The sequence below is a fragment of the Sciurus carolinensis genome, chromosome 12 (genome assembly GCF_902686445.1).
Source record: "Sciurus carolinensis chromosome 12, mSciCar1.2, whole genome shotgun sequence".
NCBI classification, from domain to species: Eukaryota; Metazoa; Chordata; class Mammalia; order Rodentia; family Sciuridae; genus Sciurus; species Sciurus carolinensis.
In genome coordinates, this window is record NC_062224.1 from 73570205 (window position 1) to 73589035 (window position 18831).

The following is an 18831-nucleotide window of genomic DNA, read 5'->3' on the forward strand; positions in this document are numbered from 1 at the left end:
TGATGTCAGTTCTTCAGACAAGAAATGGTTACATGTTTGTCCATCACCAAAATGGACATATGGAAATAGCAGTAATGGTGTCCCTTACTGAAACCTACTTTATTTATTTACTAACAAATTTATTTTAAAAATATAACTATATTACATAATATGAATGTAAATTTATAATAGAACTAATTTATTTAGTTTACTACATGAGCTGCTTTTATGTCTGTAAGTAAATTCACACCATCCACATGGTATTGTGACTATTTTACTTTAGAAGGGAATTGTCTCTGCTCATCTTTGTAGGAAGAGGACTGAAGGGATTCCCTGAAACCAAGAAAAAGTTCTGAACACCAGACCTTCAAGACCCAGAGGCAGGACTCCACGTCATTGGATTCAGTCCTTCTCTTCTCCGTCCCTCTTCTTATCTTGTCTCTGTTTGTCTCCATTTCTGCACAAACTCTCTCCAGGGATTAGAGAAATCACTATTGGCACCCCCAGATTCAGACCTTCTCTATGCCTCAGTTTCCTTATCTTTGCAATATGGGAAAGAATAGCCCTGAACTCATAGGCGTTGGGGTTAAATGAGTTCATATGTTAACATGTTTGAGACAGTAGCTTATACACAGAAACTATTCAACTAGTACAACAATAATCATTATTGTCATTACCCTTCCTCCTTACCGTGGAAGGAGGACTTCTTTTTCCCAATGTTGGAAAATCCACCAAGAGCAGGACTTTGACTTGCACTTTTGCACATAAGCTTTCCTGTGACCTGAGAGAATGAAGTCCTATGACTGGGCAGGCTGCTCCTACGCCCATTTCTGCAGTCAGGGCTAAATGGGACGTGGGGGAAATGCTTTCAGCAAAAAAACAAGAACTGGCCCCGTACCCTGCACACACCAGTGCCACTGACAAATCCTCTGCACTGTGACTTATATGCAATCTCTATGTTCTTTCTCCTTGGATGCTGAAAGCTGTCCTGATCTTCAAATGAAAAAAACCGAGTTAAGATCACACATCTGGGGCAAGATATTTGGTGTTTAATATTTTGCAGCGTCGCTTTTCTCATTCAACCACGGGTGTGTTGTGAGAACTAAGAAATCTTGTGTGTTTAGCAGGATACTTGTGGCAGGCACAGTAGGTCCAGGCCCCGCCCCTCCCCTCCCCTCCAGCCCCCAATTAGCTAGAAGAAGGAAGTCCATTCTTCAAGATGGAAAAGAGCCGAGTTTAGAGAATTCTTTTGTCTGTACAAATGAATCATTAATAAAATATTAGAATGTAAAAATCTCTAATCAAGAGCACAATTGGCTCTGAAGCTGTGACACTCCTTCAGTAGGCAGACAACCTTCCTTGTCCTTGCCATCTCTCTTCTCAGAAAAAAAAAAAAAAATTGCCCACATAGCCATGACTAAAATTCCTCCCAAATCCCATAGTCTGATTTTTACTTTTCTGGGACTAGCTACTCACTTCCTATTGCTGTTTTCTACAGCTGTCACCCTCACCCTGTCCCTTCCCTGAGCATTTTCTGTATCACATTTAGAGACAACTTATTGAGCTTGTTTTCTGTTTGGTTTTGGACTTGCATTTAATTAGGTATTAATCTCACTAACGTATTTCTGACCAGCATGGAGGCTTTTGTTTGGTTAGTTTCTCCCACAAGAACTGAGCTCCCTCCACCCCCACTTCCCACAGATCAAGGTTTTAAATGATTTATTGATATTGTGTGACTCAGGCGTGCATCTGTTCTAAAACTTTGGGGTCTGAGCTTACAGCTTAGACTGAAGGCCACTAGGACATTGCCATGCAGAGAAAACTCGGGTCTGCCACTAGACCAGGGGGCAAAGCACTTTTTGCCCTCAGGAATTCTGTTCCTGTGGGACATGATCTCTGCCCTGTATGTGAGCACATTCAGAAGCAGTTCCAGGTCTTCCTCCTCTCCTCCTATCTCTTGTGGTGTCCCTTAGGACTCCATTCTTAAGCTCCTATTGTTGTCAGGCTTTTCAGTACTTTAAGACAAGTTTTGCAGCTAAAGATCGGTGGGTTCTCATCCTTCTGCAAATGTAATTTGAGCATCCTTTCTTTGTGTTGGATATTGACTAGAAATAAAATGTGAAACCCTCTGGAATATTCTAATGCAAATGATGTGTAATTCCAACCTGCTTTCATATGAGGCTCTTCACAAAGAGTTCTGGTTTCATGATGAGACCATGAAAACAAAAGCTTTCCAAAGTCACTTAAAACTTAGGTCCTGTAAAGACATCCAGGAAGGAATGAGACATGTTTTGCTTATTTTCCTTTGTCCTGTAAGTGGAGTATTTGGTAACCTGTCACTAGTAAGTACCCACCATGTTCAGAGTATGTACCTAGTTGCTAAGAGTGAAGGAGGAGGCAAAAAACCCCTTAGGGACCTAAAGTCTTCATTTGATAAGACAATGAAACGTGCCCATGAATAATGTTTCTGTACAAATATAGCTCTGAACATAGAAGTTTAAAAGATCTAAGGCCCAGCATACAATAGGCTTTTTCATCTTCAGAGAAAGCATTATTTCCACACCAAATTCTCATAGCCACTTTTATTTAACTATCTGGTCAGACAGATGGGTGCAACAGAGGGGATATCTCAATATGAAAGAGCTACCTAACCAAAATCATTCCATAAACAAATGAGGAGGCACTATTTCTCTATGTCTTCAGTCTCACTCAGAAAAACAGAGGAGGAGGGGGAGGAGGAGGAGAAGGAGGGGGAGGAGGAGGAGGAAAAGGAAGAGGAGAAACATTCTTCCAGATTTTTGTTCTTATGCTCAAATGCCTCTCTCAAGCCTCCCCCTTATTGGTACCTGTGAAAAGGTTCAAAATGTTCTCCTCTATATCCATCAGGGTCTCAACAGGAAACAGATGGCACACTCCAAAGGGTGTTTGAAGAGAATTTTAAGAGGAGACCAATTATGGAGGTGTGGGCAGAATCAGAAACTCAATAAGGGATGTTTAACTATCCAGGGACTAGCCATAGCCAAACTGTCACCTTCCAGGTCTGAAGGGACCAGGAAGAAGCTTTGAGAAGGAATGAAACCTTGTCGAACTGTGGTGCAGAAGAGAGGGAGTAGGAGACCCTGAACTCTCTCCTCCCTTGGAACAAATCCAGCTGGAAAGAGGCCAGAGGAGAAATGATCCAGGTGAAGGGGTCTGTGGAAGTCAGCCTCCTGGGACAGAGAGAATGTCAGAAAGTCCAGAGAAGGTCAGAGAATGGATCTGGAGAAAAGCCAGTACATCCCCCAAACCTCAGCCTGGCGCTGATTCTCACCCACATGTGACATTGCCTTCTTCAGTAGAATCCTTCCAGGGCTAGATGATCACCTTGACAGGCTTTGGCTTGCCACTTTCTTGTTATTGATAAACCACTAAGTAAATCTGAAGACTTAAGGTGGATTGCACTTAAGCACTTGAACCAATGATATATTTCCATCAAATTCTAAATAAATGCCCTTGTCTAAATGAAGCAATCAAATCTACAGGTGGAAACAACACGAACACATTTAAGTAAATCAGATGCCTCCAAGTGAGATCTTTAAGAGATGGTTGAGAATTCCCATTAATTGATTTATCTATCTGTTGATGGATCTGATCATTACTAAGATGCCTATAAGCATCTAGGAAACTGAACAATTCTCTCCTTGATGCTATAGGCATATCCGTAATGGAAACCAGAAATAAAATTCTTTTCACTGAAGGACCTGTTGAATTGCTTTAATGTTTTCGTTTGCTATTGGTGCATCAGTTACACAGAATGGTAGGTTTCGTTTTGGCATATTTACACAACCCAAAAACACAGTTTAATCAATTTCACTCCTTAACACCCCACACCCTTCCTTCTTCCCTCCCTTGATCACCTCCCTTTACCCTAATGGTTTCCCTTTTCCCTGTTTTATTTTTCCTCCCTCTAGCTCCCACATATACCACAGTTTTCTAAGTCTGATTTGTTTTGGTCTCCAGTTTCACCCGTTTTTCTCCAAATGACATAATTTCTTTATGGCTATATATATATATATATATATATATATATATATATATCCACACACATATATATAACATGTAAATATGTATATGTGTAAAATGTTATATACATATAACATTTTGTATAAATATATATGTGTGTGTGTGTGTGTGTGTGTATATATATATATATATATATATATATATATATATATATCTTTTTTTTCTTCATCCATTCACCTCTTGATGGTCACCTAGGCTGATTCCATTACTTGGCTATTGTGAATTGTGCTGCAGTCAACCTAAGTATGCATGCATCTCCAAAGTATGCTGGCTTTAATTCTTGTGGATAAATACCAAGGAGTGATATAGCTGGATCCTATGATAGTTCTATTTTTAACTTTCTGAGGAACATCCATACTGATTACCATAGTGGCTGTACTAATTTATATTCCCAGCAACCATGTATAAGAGTTTCTTTTTTGCACATCTTCAACAACTTTTATTGTTATTGATATTCTTGGTGATTGCCATTTTAACTGGAATGAGATAGAATTTCAGTGTCATTTTGATTTGTGTTTCCCTGAAGGCTAAAGATGCTGAACATTTTTTATGTAGTTGACCATTTGTATTTACTTCTCTTGAGAAGAGTTATGGTTTGGATGTGAGGTTTTAGATGTGAAACAATGCAAGAACGGCCAGAGGAGAAATGATTGGGTTGAGAGTCTTAACCTAATCAGTGAGTTAAATTCCCTGATAGGGATTAACTGAGTGGTAACTGAAGTGATGGGTTATGACTGGAGGAGGTGGGCATTGGGGTGTGGCTTTGGGTATATATTTGTGTCTGGCCAATGGAGTCTCTCTGTGCTTCCTGATCACCATGTGAGCTGCTTCCCTTCCCTCTGCCACACTCTTCTGCCATGATGTTCTGCCTCACCTTGAGTCCAAAGGAATGCAGCCTGCTGTCTATGGGTTGAGACCTCTGAAACCGTCAGCCCTCAAACAAACTTCTCCTCCCCTAAAATTGTTCTGGTCAGATCTTTTAGTAACAACAGTAAAAATATTAACTAAAATAAGAAGTGTCTGTTCAGTTCATTTGCCCGTTTCTTGATTAGGTTATCTACTTTTTTAATGTTGAGTTTTTTGAGTTCTTTATATATTTGGAGTATTAATCTTCTGTTGTTAAGAATAGCTAGCAAAGATTTTCTCCCTTTCTGTTGAGTGTCTCTTCACTCTGTTATTTTCTTTGCTGCTTAGAAGTTTTTTAAATGTGACGACATCTCATTTATTGATGTCCTCTTCAGGAAATCTTTGCTTGTGCCTATATGTTGAAGCATTTCCCAATTGCAAAGTTTCTGTTATTATAGTTAGGTCTGTGATCCATTCTGAGTTGATTTTTGTGCAAGGTTAGAGATAGGGATATAGTTTCATTTTTCTTCATATAGATATCCAGTTTTCCCACCAATTTTTACTTGGGTACTTTTTGAGAAATTTTAGTAATAAGGCAAAGTAGAGAAGGCCATCCAATGAATAAGTTTTAATGTAGGAGAAATATTTCTGAAAATGCAGGCTTTTATTTATTCTATCCCTTAAAACTCTGAAGAAAGGCAAAGAGAGACCTGGGGGCCGAACACAGAATGCTGTAAGGTTTGCAAATCTCTTATTGATCCATAACAACTAACTGGGACCCAGAAGTGAGTTACTAAATTTTTACTAGTCCCACTATCTCTTCCCAACTGTCAACTCAGTATTATTTATTTTGTGTTTTCTGTGTGCTAAGAAATAGCTAAGAACTTTATGTGAATTAAGTACTCTCATAACAACCATTTGAAATAAGTGTTTTTAACATCGTTTTACAGATGAGAGATCTGAGGAAGTGAGGAAATGGATAAGATGCCCAAGGATGAAGAGTGGGGAAGTAGAAGGATAAAATTTGAACCTTGAGATTCAGATTCCAAACCTTGTGTTTTTAAATTCCGCTGCACAGTTGCTTCAAAATTGCTTTTGAAATCTTGGCAAACCATTTTTTAAATTTTATTTTGGGGGGATATGAGGGGTTGAACTCAGGGGCACTCGACCACTGAGCCACATCTCCAGCCCTGTTTTGTATTTTATTTAGAGACAGGGTCTCACTGAATTGCTTAGGGCCTCCCTTTGCGGAGACGGCTTTGAACTCTCTCGATCCTCCTGCCTCAGCCTCCCGAGCTGCTGGGATTACAGGCTTGCACCACCACACCCATCTTGGAAAACTATAAATGTTTATCTTCTACCCCATTCTTCATAAATTTATAGAAACATTATTGCATGTAACTCTCAGAATGGCCCTGTGAGGTAGGTATTGTTAGTATTATTATTTTTAATAATCAGGAATCTAAATGATTTAGCAAATTCCTCAGTGATAAAGGGGGAGAGTCGGAACTAAATTCAGACTTTCTGGCCCTACATTCAGTGATGGTTCTGCTAAATGAGAGCCTCTTCATATCACCCCCTTTAGAAGCAGACTTCCCAACAGTTTAGGGGTACATTTTGGCTGCATTACTTGCTGGCTCTGGATACTCATCAAGTGATTTAAATTCACAAAGCCTTAGTTTTCTTATCTGTAAAACTGGAATGAAAAGACTTATCTCAATAGGGTTGCTGTGAACCTTAATTTAAAGGGTAGGACATTGTTGCATATTAAATTCAAATTTAATACATAAATACATAGAAAGTGTTCAATACCCACTGTTCCTGTTCAATGTAAATCAAATAGTGACTCACTTACAGGGAGCGCTCCCTTTGCTTCCTGTGAAACACACACTCCTCTCTGGTTCCACGAGTGCTTTCATGGTTTCCCATCTGTCCACTTCTCTCCTCTCATTTCCTCTGATTCTTTCTCACAAAGACCAGCCACACCAGCCCTGGGCTGAGAATCCGGCCTGAGGGCCTTTGCACAAGCTTTTTCTTTTGCACAGAATGTTTTTCCTTTCTGTCTTCATATGGTGACCTCCTGTTCATTGCACCCCAGCTTGATTGCCACTTCCTAGACCAGCCAAACATTTCTACTCTACCACCCTGCCTATGTCACCCCACACCGTGTCCTTTCCTTTCTAGTATGTATCAATTCTGCTTCTTATTGTTTGCCTCTCCCCATTCATATGTTCATTTCAGTCTTGTTCACTGCCACATGCCCAGTTCATAGACCACTGTCTGGCACCTAGGATCAGCTCTCTCAATATCTGTTGAATTCCTGGAGGATGAGTAGTCTGACCTAGTTAACTATACTCATTCCTAGAGATGTTAATCATACCAAGTGATTGTGATCTTAGCTTACTCTAACAACTTATTGTGGATGAAGTATAAGCTGGATCAGTTAGGGTATAATTACCATTTTAGTGAGCATAAGAGAATTTTGATACATCTGTATGTGTTTTGAACAGTGTGGGAAGTATGTGAGTCGTACTTGCCTCTGTGTAGTATGCTGTGTTGTTTAAAGCAAGGCGAACAGCAGGAATGGATGCCACTGCATTTATGGTCATTTCCACCATCTCACTTTGGGGCTGTCCTCCACAGAAGCAGTCCCTGCGGGGCTCTGCAACAGGCCCAGGCAGCAATCCACACACTGGAAAGGCATGCCAGGCCTTCCTCGGTGGCTTTATAGAGAAAGTGGTGGCAGGTATGGCTTTATATCCCATATCTCTATTGGAAGACTGGCCCTACCACTTTCCAAGTTGGATAAACTTCTCTGCACCTCAGTTTCATCATTTATAAAGTGAGGGTAACCCCATAAGGTTGTTGGGAGGATGAAATAGATTCAAATATATAATATACTAACAAAAGTAGAAAGCAATTAACTTCCCCTGTGAGAATTGAATGGGACTGAGTTCCTATTTCCTTTCAGGGAAAGCATATGTAAGCAATAGAGAGTAGCATGTAATAAATTTCACATTTTTGTTATTATTAAAAATGAATCAAGATCAATTTCAGTATTTCTCACTCGTTGTTCCTTCCTTATGTTTTAGAAAAGAGTCATCTTCATATTTATGGAACAACTCCAATGAGCAAGGCAGTATGCTAAGCAGTTGTAAGAGAAGACACCCATTTCCAGCAGGGGAAGTGTCTTGTAATTTCTTTAGTTGTTTCACGTCTCTGAATTTCAAAAGTGCCAGTGGGAAGCAAGACAATGTCCTGCTGTACCCTTCTTCCCCTGGGTCCCAAATTCAATTAAAATCATGTTCCATCTTGCCTGATCCAAAGTGTTTCAGATGAAAGGAGCCTGGATCCAAAGTGTTTTACAGAGACTATATCTGTAAAAGTGAGACTGTAACATATCCTGCAAAGTACCATGCAAACAGAGATGCTGAAAAAAGTCTATTTGATGATAAAAGGAAATCAGACAGGTGGATAGTGAAATAGACAGCTACATAGATATTTTCAGTAAGTTATTCCTTTATGGCTGGAGCCTGCAGGGCTACTTATGAACTAAAATAATCTTGTAATCATGTAATTTCAGATTTATTGCCTTTTCTTTTCAGCCATGAGTCTCCCTAACCACAATTCTGGCAAAGCCCAACTTGGCAAATTGCTATTCAAACATATTCAAAACCCACGACAAGCTACCCTTTAAAAAGGCATTAGCATGAATGCCATGGGAAAATATACCCCAAGGTTGTAGATGAATTGATATGATTTCCTTGATTGTATCTTTTTATTTATGAGGCATAATTTATGAGCACTGGAGAGCAAACTGCAATGAGTGATGACTAACTACAGCCAAAGTCATAAATCAAGAGCAGTGAAAGAAGCCGTGATTTTGATCGAATCTATTGAATTAGCTCTTGGCCTTAGCCAATACAGGTATTGGAAAGACCTTTTTAATATCTATCTGTCTCCCTCATGGGAATGTGATAACAATCTCATTACATGCCCCTAGGAAACAAATAATTTAATTGTTTGCCTGTTAACATACAACCTGTTTACTCTACTTATTAATTACTGGCATGGCTATTCATGTTGGATTTTTATTTCTGATGTGAATTCTTAAGAAAACATATTCACATTCTCTGGATTTTATAAACAATGAGATTGTGCTTGATATGATTCTGCTTGATATGAAGTTGTCCTCAGAATGGTTAAAATCTTTTTTTAAATCAAAACGTGTCCTTATTCCACAAGGAAGCATGTTATGGGATATCACAGAAGTTGCAGAGAGCTAAACAATTCCTTCATTTCTCAATCCTCTGAAAGTTAACTACTCTCTTATAATTAGTTTGTAGAAAGAGCAAACTTTCAAATTGCAAAGATCGCCACCTCACTTACATTAGAAGTCAACAGGGTAGAGGGTTGTTGGGTTTTGTTGTGGTTTTGGTTTTTTGTTTGTTTGTTTGTATGTTTGTTTTTGGTATGGAAAGTATCATAATTACCAATGTATGTTCCCTTGGTTTTAACAAATAGCATTTTCTCAGTCAAAAGAATCGTAAAGTATTTCTTCAACTAAGAGGTTTTTCTTAGGATCAAGAAAAAACATACCAAGAACCCCTTTTGAATTGACATGACCAGTTTCACTTTTTACCAAGATTATCTATACTTGGAAAGTATCAATCCTAAGGAAGGTAATTTTAGAAAGACATGAACCATTGAGGCAAACATTAAAGCAAATACTTTTTTATAGTCAAGTGTAGACATAGTGCTGAAGAATGACCAACCTGTTGTCTCTCCATCTCCCTCCAATGCAGAGTAGTGGGCCCTTCTCTTTCCCACTTATAAAATAAAAGCATACAAATTGCTTCTGTTTACAAATTTCTGCTTTCCTCCCAGAATAAAATGAGAAGGAAATATGTTGGGCTGAGAGAAATTTGGAGCATTTAAAATGATATTCATCTGGGCAGCAAGGAATAACCCTGCAAGTTCCAGAAATATCAGCGTTTCAAGAAGTGATAACAAGGAGACAAAGGATAGTTCTGCCAAGGTAGTGACCTCTGGTTCTGTTTGGAACTGTGATAACCATGGTAGTAAGTTTCATGATGATTACTGCATTTGTAAAATACTTAAAGAGATGCATTCATACCATTATTAGAATGGCTGAAGATAGGGCCAAAGTCAACAAAAGGACTTCTCTAAATACGCATAACATGGGTAGAGATCGAAAGTGCTTCAGCTTCTGTGCCTCTCCAGAGAACAGCCTATTGTGTTTCTCAGACAATGTTGGGCACAAGAATCATGTGGAAGTAAGTTCGATGGTCCTCTCACCAGAAATTCTGATACAGGGATCCAAATTATCTTGGTGATCCTGGCCAAGCAACAAATTTTGACAAAGACTCTTCTCCAAGAAGATTTCTAAGATGTAGTTTTTCAAGGGGAGATAAGTGAATAAATGTATTGTTTGCAAGATAGTGTGATTATGGCAACTTAGTGGCAGATGATGACACTGCATGTGATTAAAAAATTATTTAGGGCAGAATACAGTAATGAGTCCTTTGCAGGGAAAGTAAATAAGAGACCAGTTTTATTTTTTAATGAACAACAAGCATAAAGATGGTACTAGTCACTAGATTAAAAAATACAATGCAGGGGTTGAGGCTGTAGTTCAGTGGCGGAGCGCATGCCTAGCACATGTGAGGTACGGGTTCAATCCCTAGTGCCACATAATATAAACAAATAAAATAAAGGCATGATGTCCATCTACAATTAAAAACAAAAAACAAAAAAAACCACATTGCAAATAATTATAAACTGACATTAATCTACTATACTGCTGGTCAAATTATAGAATCTATATAAATAATTTTAGTTATTTTATATTTATTAAAAGTAGCTCATCTGTATTTTCTATGGTATCTTACATGATAACTCTTTTCAAGTTTACAACAGTAACCTAGGGACAAATAATAATAATAAAAAAAAAAGGTCCAATTTTGTCAGTCCTAATTTGCTCTCCTTTCTAACAGCTTTTTGCTGGGAAGTTCCTGGTTTTCACAGTCATAGCTGTACATAGTTACATGTACACATGTAATATGTTCACCAAAACTGAATGATCAGCTTTTTGGTGGAAACTTTAATCATCTTCAGTTTGTTGGTTATGAAAGAATGTTCAGTGTGGATGCTGCAAGTGTAAAGATACTGTGAACTAATCAAAGATGAAGAGTATCTTACTTTTTGTCCTCTTGGCTATAGAATCCATAAGCCTTCTTCTTCTTTCTCAGTTATGACCCTTCCTATGACTAGTCCACGCACTGTGTTAATGGACCCAAGGATCATGTGAGGAAATCTCAGAAAACAAACTGGCTGGACTGATTGTCAGGTAAAAGATACGTAGGTAGATAGGTGACCGATGGAGGGATGGGTAGATAGGAATAAGAGGTGTGACACCTTTGCTCACCCATCAAAAGGGTCACAGCCCACACTCCTGTAACAAAAGGTAGATTTGCAAGAGAAAAGCATAACAGATATAATCAAAGTTTTACGTGACACAGGAGTCTTCAGATATGAAGAATGAAAGATCAAGGAAAAATTGTTTATGCTTAGGTTCAGTGAAGAATGGGCAGGCCCATGGAAATGTAATTAAACAAAAGGGTATCATCTAGAGACTGGGGATGTGGCTCAGGGCTCAGCGGTAGAGTGCTGGCTGGCATGTGTGAGGCCCTGGGGTCCATCCCTTGCACGGGATCAGATGAAAAAGTCTCATCTAATGCTAATACACTGCATAGAGAAACACAGCAAGACCCGTCCTTCAGATTCTTCTTGTAGCTTTCCTTTCTCCTAGGAATAGGAAAGGACCCTCTGGAATGAGGATCTTCAAAGGAGAAGGAGAGAGACAGAGACCTTTCTAGGTTTTACAGTTTGTTTGCGGGGAGGTTGGGTCAGGAAGAGTTCTAGTTTGTATAAACCACTATGGAGAAAGGAATTCTGGTTTCTGTAGCTCAGTTCAGGGAAGAATGAGTGGTGGGAGATGAGAAGATGGGAGAAGGTCACAAAGATCTTGCTTTGAGACCTTCCAACGTCCCTTACTCCAAAGTACTCAACTCACTAGGGCACCATAGATCAGTGGATGGTGTTTTGAGCCCCAACAGATAGACAAAGAAGACAGAGATAAAATAGCCAACTTTTCATCTGTTCATGAGACATTTGATTTCTGATTTTTATATTGGTTTGTTAAAACTAAAAGGTCAGGGGGCTGGGGATGTAGCCCAGTCATAGAGCACCTGCCTAGTATGCATGAGGTGCTAGGTTCAATCTCCAGCACCACAAAAAAGCAAAACAAAACCAAACCAAGAGATCAGAACATAGTACCCAAAACTTCCCACATAAGATCTCTGCTGCTTCTTTCTCCACCCCATAAAGATGTCTCCAAACCTTGGTACTCTGCTTCTCAGCAGAAATCATATGCATATCCTTTTAGTATTTTTTGTTCCTGAACTACGCTTCAATTTCTTTACCTTTTATGTAGTTGGACATAGATGAAATTCCATAGTAAATTCTGGTATTGCCAACATTTTTACCCTAACAGAGGGAAAGACAAAGACAGAGAGACAGAGTAAAGCTTATCATTGACAGATTCATTTTTCCTCTTTTTCTGTTGTTTCCTATCACAAAGACACTGCCTTGGTACAAGTTTTGTGAAATCCACAAAGCTTCATTATCTCAGTCAGCCTTCTCTTCATTGTAACTGTTTTCATTTTCACAGTAGCTCATGTAAATAGGCTGATCCTGCTTTGCATAAGCATGTTGATTTATATGAATGCTATTTTGATCTCAAATTGATTGAATACTAAAAAGAAAGTCTAGGAAAAAGAGCAATGTGTTATGAAGGTCTCCTGTCAAAGACAAAAGACTAGATGCATTCCCACTTAGTAATAGGGAATTTTGTACTGCCTGTTTCTAGGAAGAAACATTTCTAAAGAAATACAGAAAAGAAAGAAGAAAAAAGAACCCTCTAATATTGAGACCCAAGTGTTTTAAAATACGTAGGATTAAATTACATTTAAAAAACTAGGATTCCATCTGATAAAAGCCTGTGTGACACAACTGGGCATGAGGTTTAGTATTAGCTCCAACATCTGCATTCTAAAGTCTTAACAATATTTATGATTCTATATCTATATCAAAAATGAAAGAAAAGTGAATGTTCATACACTGGGCTAGAACTCTGCTGAGTGAGCCCTTTCTATGACTTCTACTTATTTCATCTCATTTTCTTTCAACAACACTACTCCTGCCTCCTATTGGTGCTCAGTAATTAATTGGCAACTTGCCGGATTGGTCTGTTATTTTAACTACTTGTCCTTTTCTCCTCATTTTCTTCTCTATCTATAGTGACCCTGAATAAAATTCTACATGCCTTTAAGTCATCAACCAAAGCTCTACCTCAGCAAAAAAATTGGTGTCAACCTTGGTACTTTATTTTGTACCCTTTTTCCAAATCTTGTTTCCATCCCACCCCCTGGAAAGGTATTTCCAGTGAAAGAGGTTGATCTGGAGTAGATTGAGAAGCCAGGGACCCTTCCTCATCAGTCCTAAAATTCCATCTCTTCTTTACTTCCCCTCCCTATTGTAAGACTGTGTCTATTTCAGAAGGGACAAGAGCAACCTCAGGTGTATTTTGACCAGGACTCCAGTTTTCTGGAAGCCCAGCTTTTTTTCCATTGCTAACAGCCTCCTGCTCCTTTCTTTCCTATGCCCATCAGAGTTAATCCCCACCCCCACCCCACAATTTACCTTGTCTATCCATCCTTGGAAGCTAAGAGACCTTACCTAATCCAGAACTGCAGGTATTCATCTATGGACAAGTCATTTAATTTTTGTGATCCTGAGTGTTTTATTTATGCATATAGATGACATACAGAATCAAAAGCAGTTTATTGGAAAGAGTCCTGGACAGCAGAATTCTAGCTTCAGCTCTTAAAACTTCTGTCACACTGAACAAGATGGTGGAATTTTCTGAGCCTCTGTTTTCCCACCTGCAAAAGGGGGCTCTTCATACATTTCTTCACTCACCTTATAAGTTTGCCCTTGTGAAGACTAAGTAAACTAACAGATGTAAAAGTGCTTTGTAAAATGTAGAGTTTATACAAATGTGAGTGATTATTATGCAAATGAGAGGTAACCAAGCTCTTAAAAGAGCAGGGTTGACTATGTAAGTAGGTTAGTTGTCTCTTTTAAAAATGGGGCTGCTGGCAATCCTATCAGCAAGGGGCTGAAGATTTGCATTTGACAGCAATTCAACCTCTTTGCTTTTACAAAGAAATCCTCCAAAAGAGGTATGGAAACACTGATAGGAGTTGGTCTAACTACTAAAAATCTGTCTAATGTTTCTTCTCTTGAAGATATTATTGATGTAAAAGCAAACCTAACAAAAACAAAGCTAAACTCTGACTTCAAAGTACTCTCTAACAGTGTTTTTTCCTAAATATCTTATATTTTGAACATTCTGCATTTCTTTTTAAGACTGCATACCTGGAATGTTGCACCCTGAAATCAAGTACATTTAATGGACTTGTCTCTAAATGCTCGGGGTAAATTTTTAAAAAGACAAGAGAGAGTGAGAGAGAGTAGAAGACACTTACTGAGGAAAAAAAATTTCCTGAAGTGAGACTTACCCATGAAAGCTTACTAAGGAATACTTCTACTCCTAAACACACAGACAGTCTTCTTGTATTGCCATTTAGATCTATCATTCTGATTGATCACTGTGTAGTTGGCTATTATTGGGCTTAATTTAACCCTATACACTCACACATCCATCTACTCTGTCTATTGTACCTGACATTCTACAAATTACTTACTCATGCAAATGACGACCTAAGGCAACCTTTTAGGATATTCGTGTTTAATTATACAAATGGTTCTTGATAAATAAGATTATACATCTTTCCATATGTTTATTTCCTCCTTGATGAAAGAAAATTTAATTTTCATGCAGATTTGGGGGGGACAGTGTTTAAGAATTGCTGAGTTTTATGTAGTCTGCAGATTCGTCCAGTTTGCAGAAGCTGACAAAATCTCTCCACTTGCCTGCACAAGAGAGGAGCTGCTTTTCATTAGGCTAACATCCACCTACTACATTCTGACATCCTCAGTGGCCCGGCTTTGTGTTCACAGTCCTTTGTGTTTGAGAAGTTCCAAAATCAAAGTTCATCTTATTCTGTTGTCTTTAGTTGCTTTTGGTTGATTTCCCTCCCCCTCCCGCCAGCCTGAGGGTAGCTTGCTTTTCACTGGTCTTGTTGATTTCTCTTGTAGGTTTGGGCAGTGAATTCAGCAGGAAAAGCCCCCAGTAACTGGACACGGTGTAGAACTGGGCCTGCACCCCCAGAAGGTCTCAGAGCCCCCACGTTCCATGCGGTCTCTTCTACCCAAGCAGTGGTCAATATCAGTGTCCCTGGGAAGCCCAACGGGAATGTCAGTCTCTACAGGCTGTTCTCCAACACCAGCGGGGCCCACACCGTGGTGAGCAGTAGCGTTCTCTGGGATCAAACCCAGGACTGGTTTATTTTAAAAATCATTATCCATGGTACCCTTGCTTTTTCTTCCCTTCCCTCCTTCTTTCTTACCCTTCTGTTCCCCACTGTCCTTGGGTGAACCTAGTGCACAAAGATCCTTTAGAGAAGAAAAAATGAGCCTTTAGGAAACACATAGAAAATATACAAACTGTCAGGGAGAGATAAACCAACAGTGGTTTTAAAGACTGTAAATATAAGAAACCTAAGACTTCGGAGATAAACAAATTAAATCAATTTAATTTAATTAGAACAGCATAAGTCAAGCACTCAACAAAGGGAGAGCACATATCAAGAGGTCAATAAATGGTAATGGTTGGGGGCATAAATGTTAACGCAACAAAGAAACAATAGAGCAAAAGCATCTTTTTTGAGATCCCCTTTTTGACACACACACACACACACACACACACACATACACATGCAAATCTCTAATAGCACAACGAAAGTTCAGTCTTTGTTTTGGTGACTTCGAGAAAATTCTAGTAAGTTCTAGGCTTTTGGAAGAGAGAGCAGATCCACTCAGTGCAGCTCTAGCGCCACTGTTAATTAACACATTGGGGGTACATCAGAAGGCAGGCCAGAATGTTCAAAGAAATTGTCTTTCACATTGTGTATTAGCCAAGCTGCTTGCTGGAAGGGATGCTAAGAATCAACTAGGCCAGTTCCTGCATTATTTAAATGAAGAGACCAAGGGCCAGTGGGGGAAGTCTCTTGTCTCTGTGGTGCAGCCTGTGCCTCCCTGTTTCTCATAAATAAGTGGAGAATACCATACTTTGTTCACACAAACCTCATATACAGATTGTGCAGATCCCAGTATTACATTATAAATTATTTAGACCAATTGAGGGAACAATTTGGGCAAGCATGGAGAAATCCTCTGAGGCCTGAGTGCCAGGTATTGAAACACGATTTCAAAAGATAACTCACATACAATGAAGGCTCATATTGAATGTTAAAGTAATATTAGCATATTTTCTACAGGGTTTCGTATTCAATAAATATAGATGATGTAAATACAATCAACCCTTGATTATCCATGCTTATAAAATGATAATATTAATAAACTAAAACAATTTATATTTGGAGTGCATGGTATGCAATTTTTAAAATAACATAGCTCATCTTAATTATCTTACTTATGTCAATGTGAAAATTAATTTCCAATAAAGTCTTCTTTTCCAAAGAGTACTTAATTAAACCATAATGAGGTGAAAAGTTTGCTCCAAATAAACTGAAAAGTTTATAATTCTACAAAGATGATGGAGAGAAGACTATGATATTTTATAAAAACCATCAGTGTCAGGAAGAAATGAACTTTCAAAGCTCTGAAATATCTGCACCTGATGCTAACATAGATCTGAGGGTTGTTTTTTGTTTGTTTGTTTGTTTGTTTGAATACTGAAGATAAAATCCAGGGCTGCTTAGTCACTGAGCCACATTCCCAGTCCTTTTTATTTATTCATTTTTATTTTGAGACAGGTTCCCACTAAGTGGCTCAGAGCCCCACTAAATTGCTGAGGCTAGTTTTGAGCTTGCAATCCTCCTGCCTCAGCCTTCCAAGACCGTGCGATTACAGGTGTGCACCACCGTACCCAGCATGAGGACATTTTTGACCTGGAAATTTCACGCAAGTTATCATGGCAGAATATGGAAGTTGGCGACTAAAAATGTAGTTTAAATGCAGAGTATATTTTCTGAAAAAGCATCATTCTGAAGGTCATAAAATTTGATCAACTTTTTGTGTATTCTCTGCCAAAGATATTATGGAAAATGTGTGCCTTGCAATTTCCATCCTGTTGCCTCTAACTTCTATTTTGTTATATTGTTAAACACTCACATTGTGCCTCTCCAAGGTGATTCCAGGGGGTGGAGACTATGCTGAGCACCATGTTGCATCTGCAAGCCTCCCTAGCATGAGGCTCCGTTCATAGGAGGTGGGATACTGATAAACATTTATCAACTCCCTCTGACTGTGACACCGCTGCAACTGGTCTTTCTTCCTCCTAGCTATCTGAAGGCCTGGCCACCCAGCAGACTCTTCGTGACCTGCAGCCCTTCACCACGTACTCCATTGGGGTAGAGGCCTGCACCTGCTTCAACTGTTGCAGTAAAGGGCCAACAGCTGAGCTGAGGACTCATCCTGCTCCACCCTCAGGACTGTCCTCTCCCCAGGTCCAGACACTGACTTCAAGGATGGCCTCCTTCCAGTGGAGTCCCCCACTCTTCCCCAATGGTGTCATTCAAAGGTAGTGAGTCAACAGGAACTATGAATAAACCAGACAGACATGCAGGCAGGCTTGTGGCTATGTGGCACCACCCAAGAAGGGCTTGCTTATTGAACAGATACCTATAGCCCAACAGATTTATTTGAGTAATAATGTTTCCTGCAAAGTACTTAAGACATAACATCAATGATGGAAAGGTGAACAACAAATCATCTTTACTTAAGAAAGACAATACAATGTGTTTACATTCATTTAAAGAATATACTCCTCTGGGACTGGGGATGCAGGGCCATACTTAGCATACCCAAGGTGCTGGGTTCAATCCCCAGCACCAAGTAAATAAATAAGAAAAGAATAGTCTCAAAAAAAAAAAAAAAAGAATATGTTCCTCCTCACGGTTCCCTGAAATCAAACATTACACAAACCTTAGCTGGACCATAAGGAAATTGTATGGTTAGATCGGAATTGCCCTGATCTAATTTAAAATGCTATAATGAAGTTACTTCACTCAAAGTTATCTGGAAAAAAAAAAAAAAAAAAAAAAAAAAAGATTTTCTTTCTTCTAACAAAGAAGAACAATTTATCATTCTACCCTTAAAAGAGTTATTTAACCAATGACGTTGCTGGGCAGACAGCAACTTGTATCTAGATGCTAACTTCTATTATTTCTCTGGTTAGCTTTGCTGCTCATTTCCAACAGTATTAATGAAGTATTTCTGAGAGCAGTTTGCTGCAAATAGAAATTTTAAAGAGCTTATAGTTCCATGAAAAAAAAAAATGTCTTTTCACAATATATAACCAGTTTTAAAGAGAGAGCTAAGCAAATTCCAGTGTTTGTCTGCTCCTGAGGCATCTTCTGTCATTGCAGCTATGAGCTCCACCTCCACGTGGCTTGCCCTCCTGAGTCAGCCCTACCCTGCACTCCAGGCCAAACAGAGATAAAGTACAGCGGGCCAGAGCAGAGAGCCAGCCTGGAGGGGCTCCAGCCTTACACCTCCTACAAGCTGAGAGTGGGGGCACACAACGAGGCAGGCAGCACGACATCCGAGTGGATCAGCTTCACCACCCAGAAGGAGTGTGAGTGACCTCATCGGCTACCCTGGACCAGAGAGGGAGGGCGGGAGCCAGGGGAGGCTTGCCACGGAACTCAGGTG

General features: G+C 39.3%; 1 protein-coding gene across 1 annotated transcript in view; it reads left to right on the forward strand.

Moving 5' to 3' along the window:
• Positions 1-18831, forward strand: part of Ush2a (usherin) — a 746720-nt gene that overhangs the window by 705373 nt on the left and 22516 nt on the right. The window contains exons 64-66 of the mRNA XM_047521110.1: positions 15193-15399; positions 17460-17698; positions 18546-18754. Of these exons, the coding sequence (XP_047377066.1) occupies positions 15193-15399; positions 17460-17698; positions 18546-18754 (655 nt within the window). The remainder of the gene's footprint in view (positions 1-15192; positions 15400-17459; positions 17699-18545; positions 18755-18831) is intronic.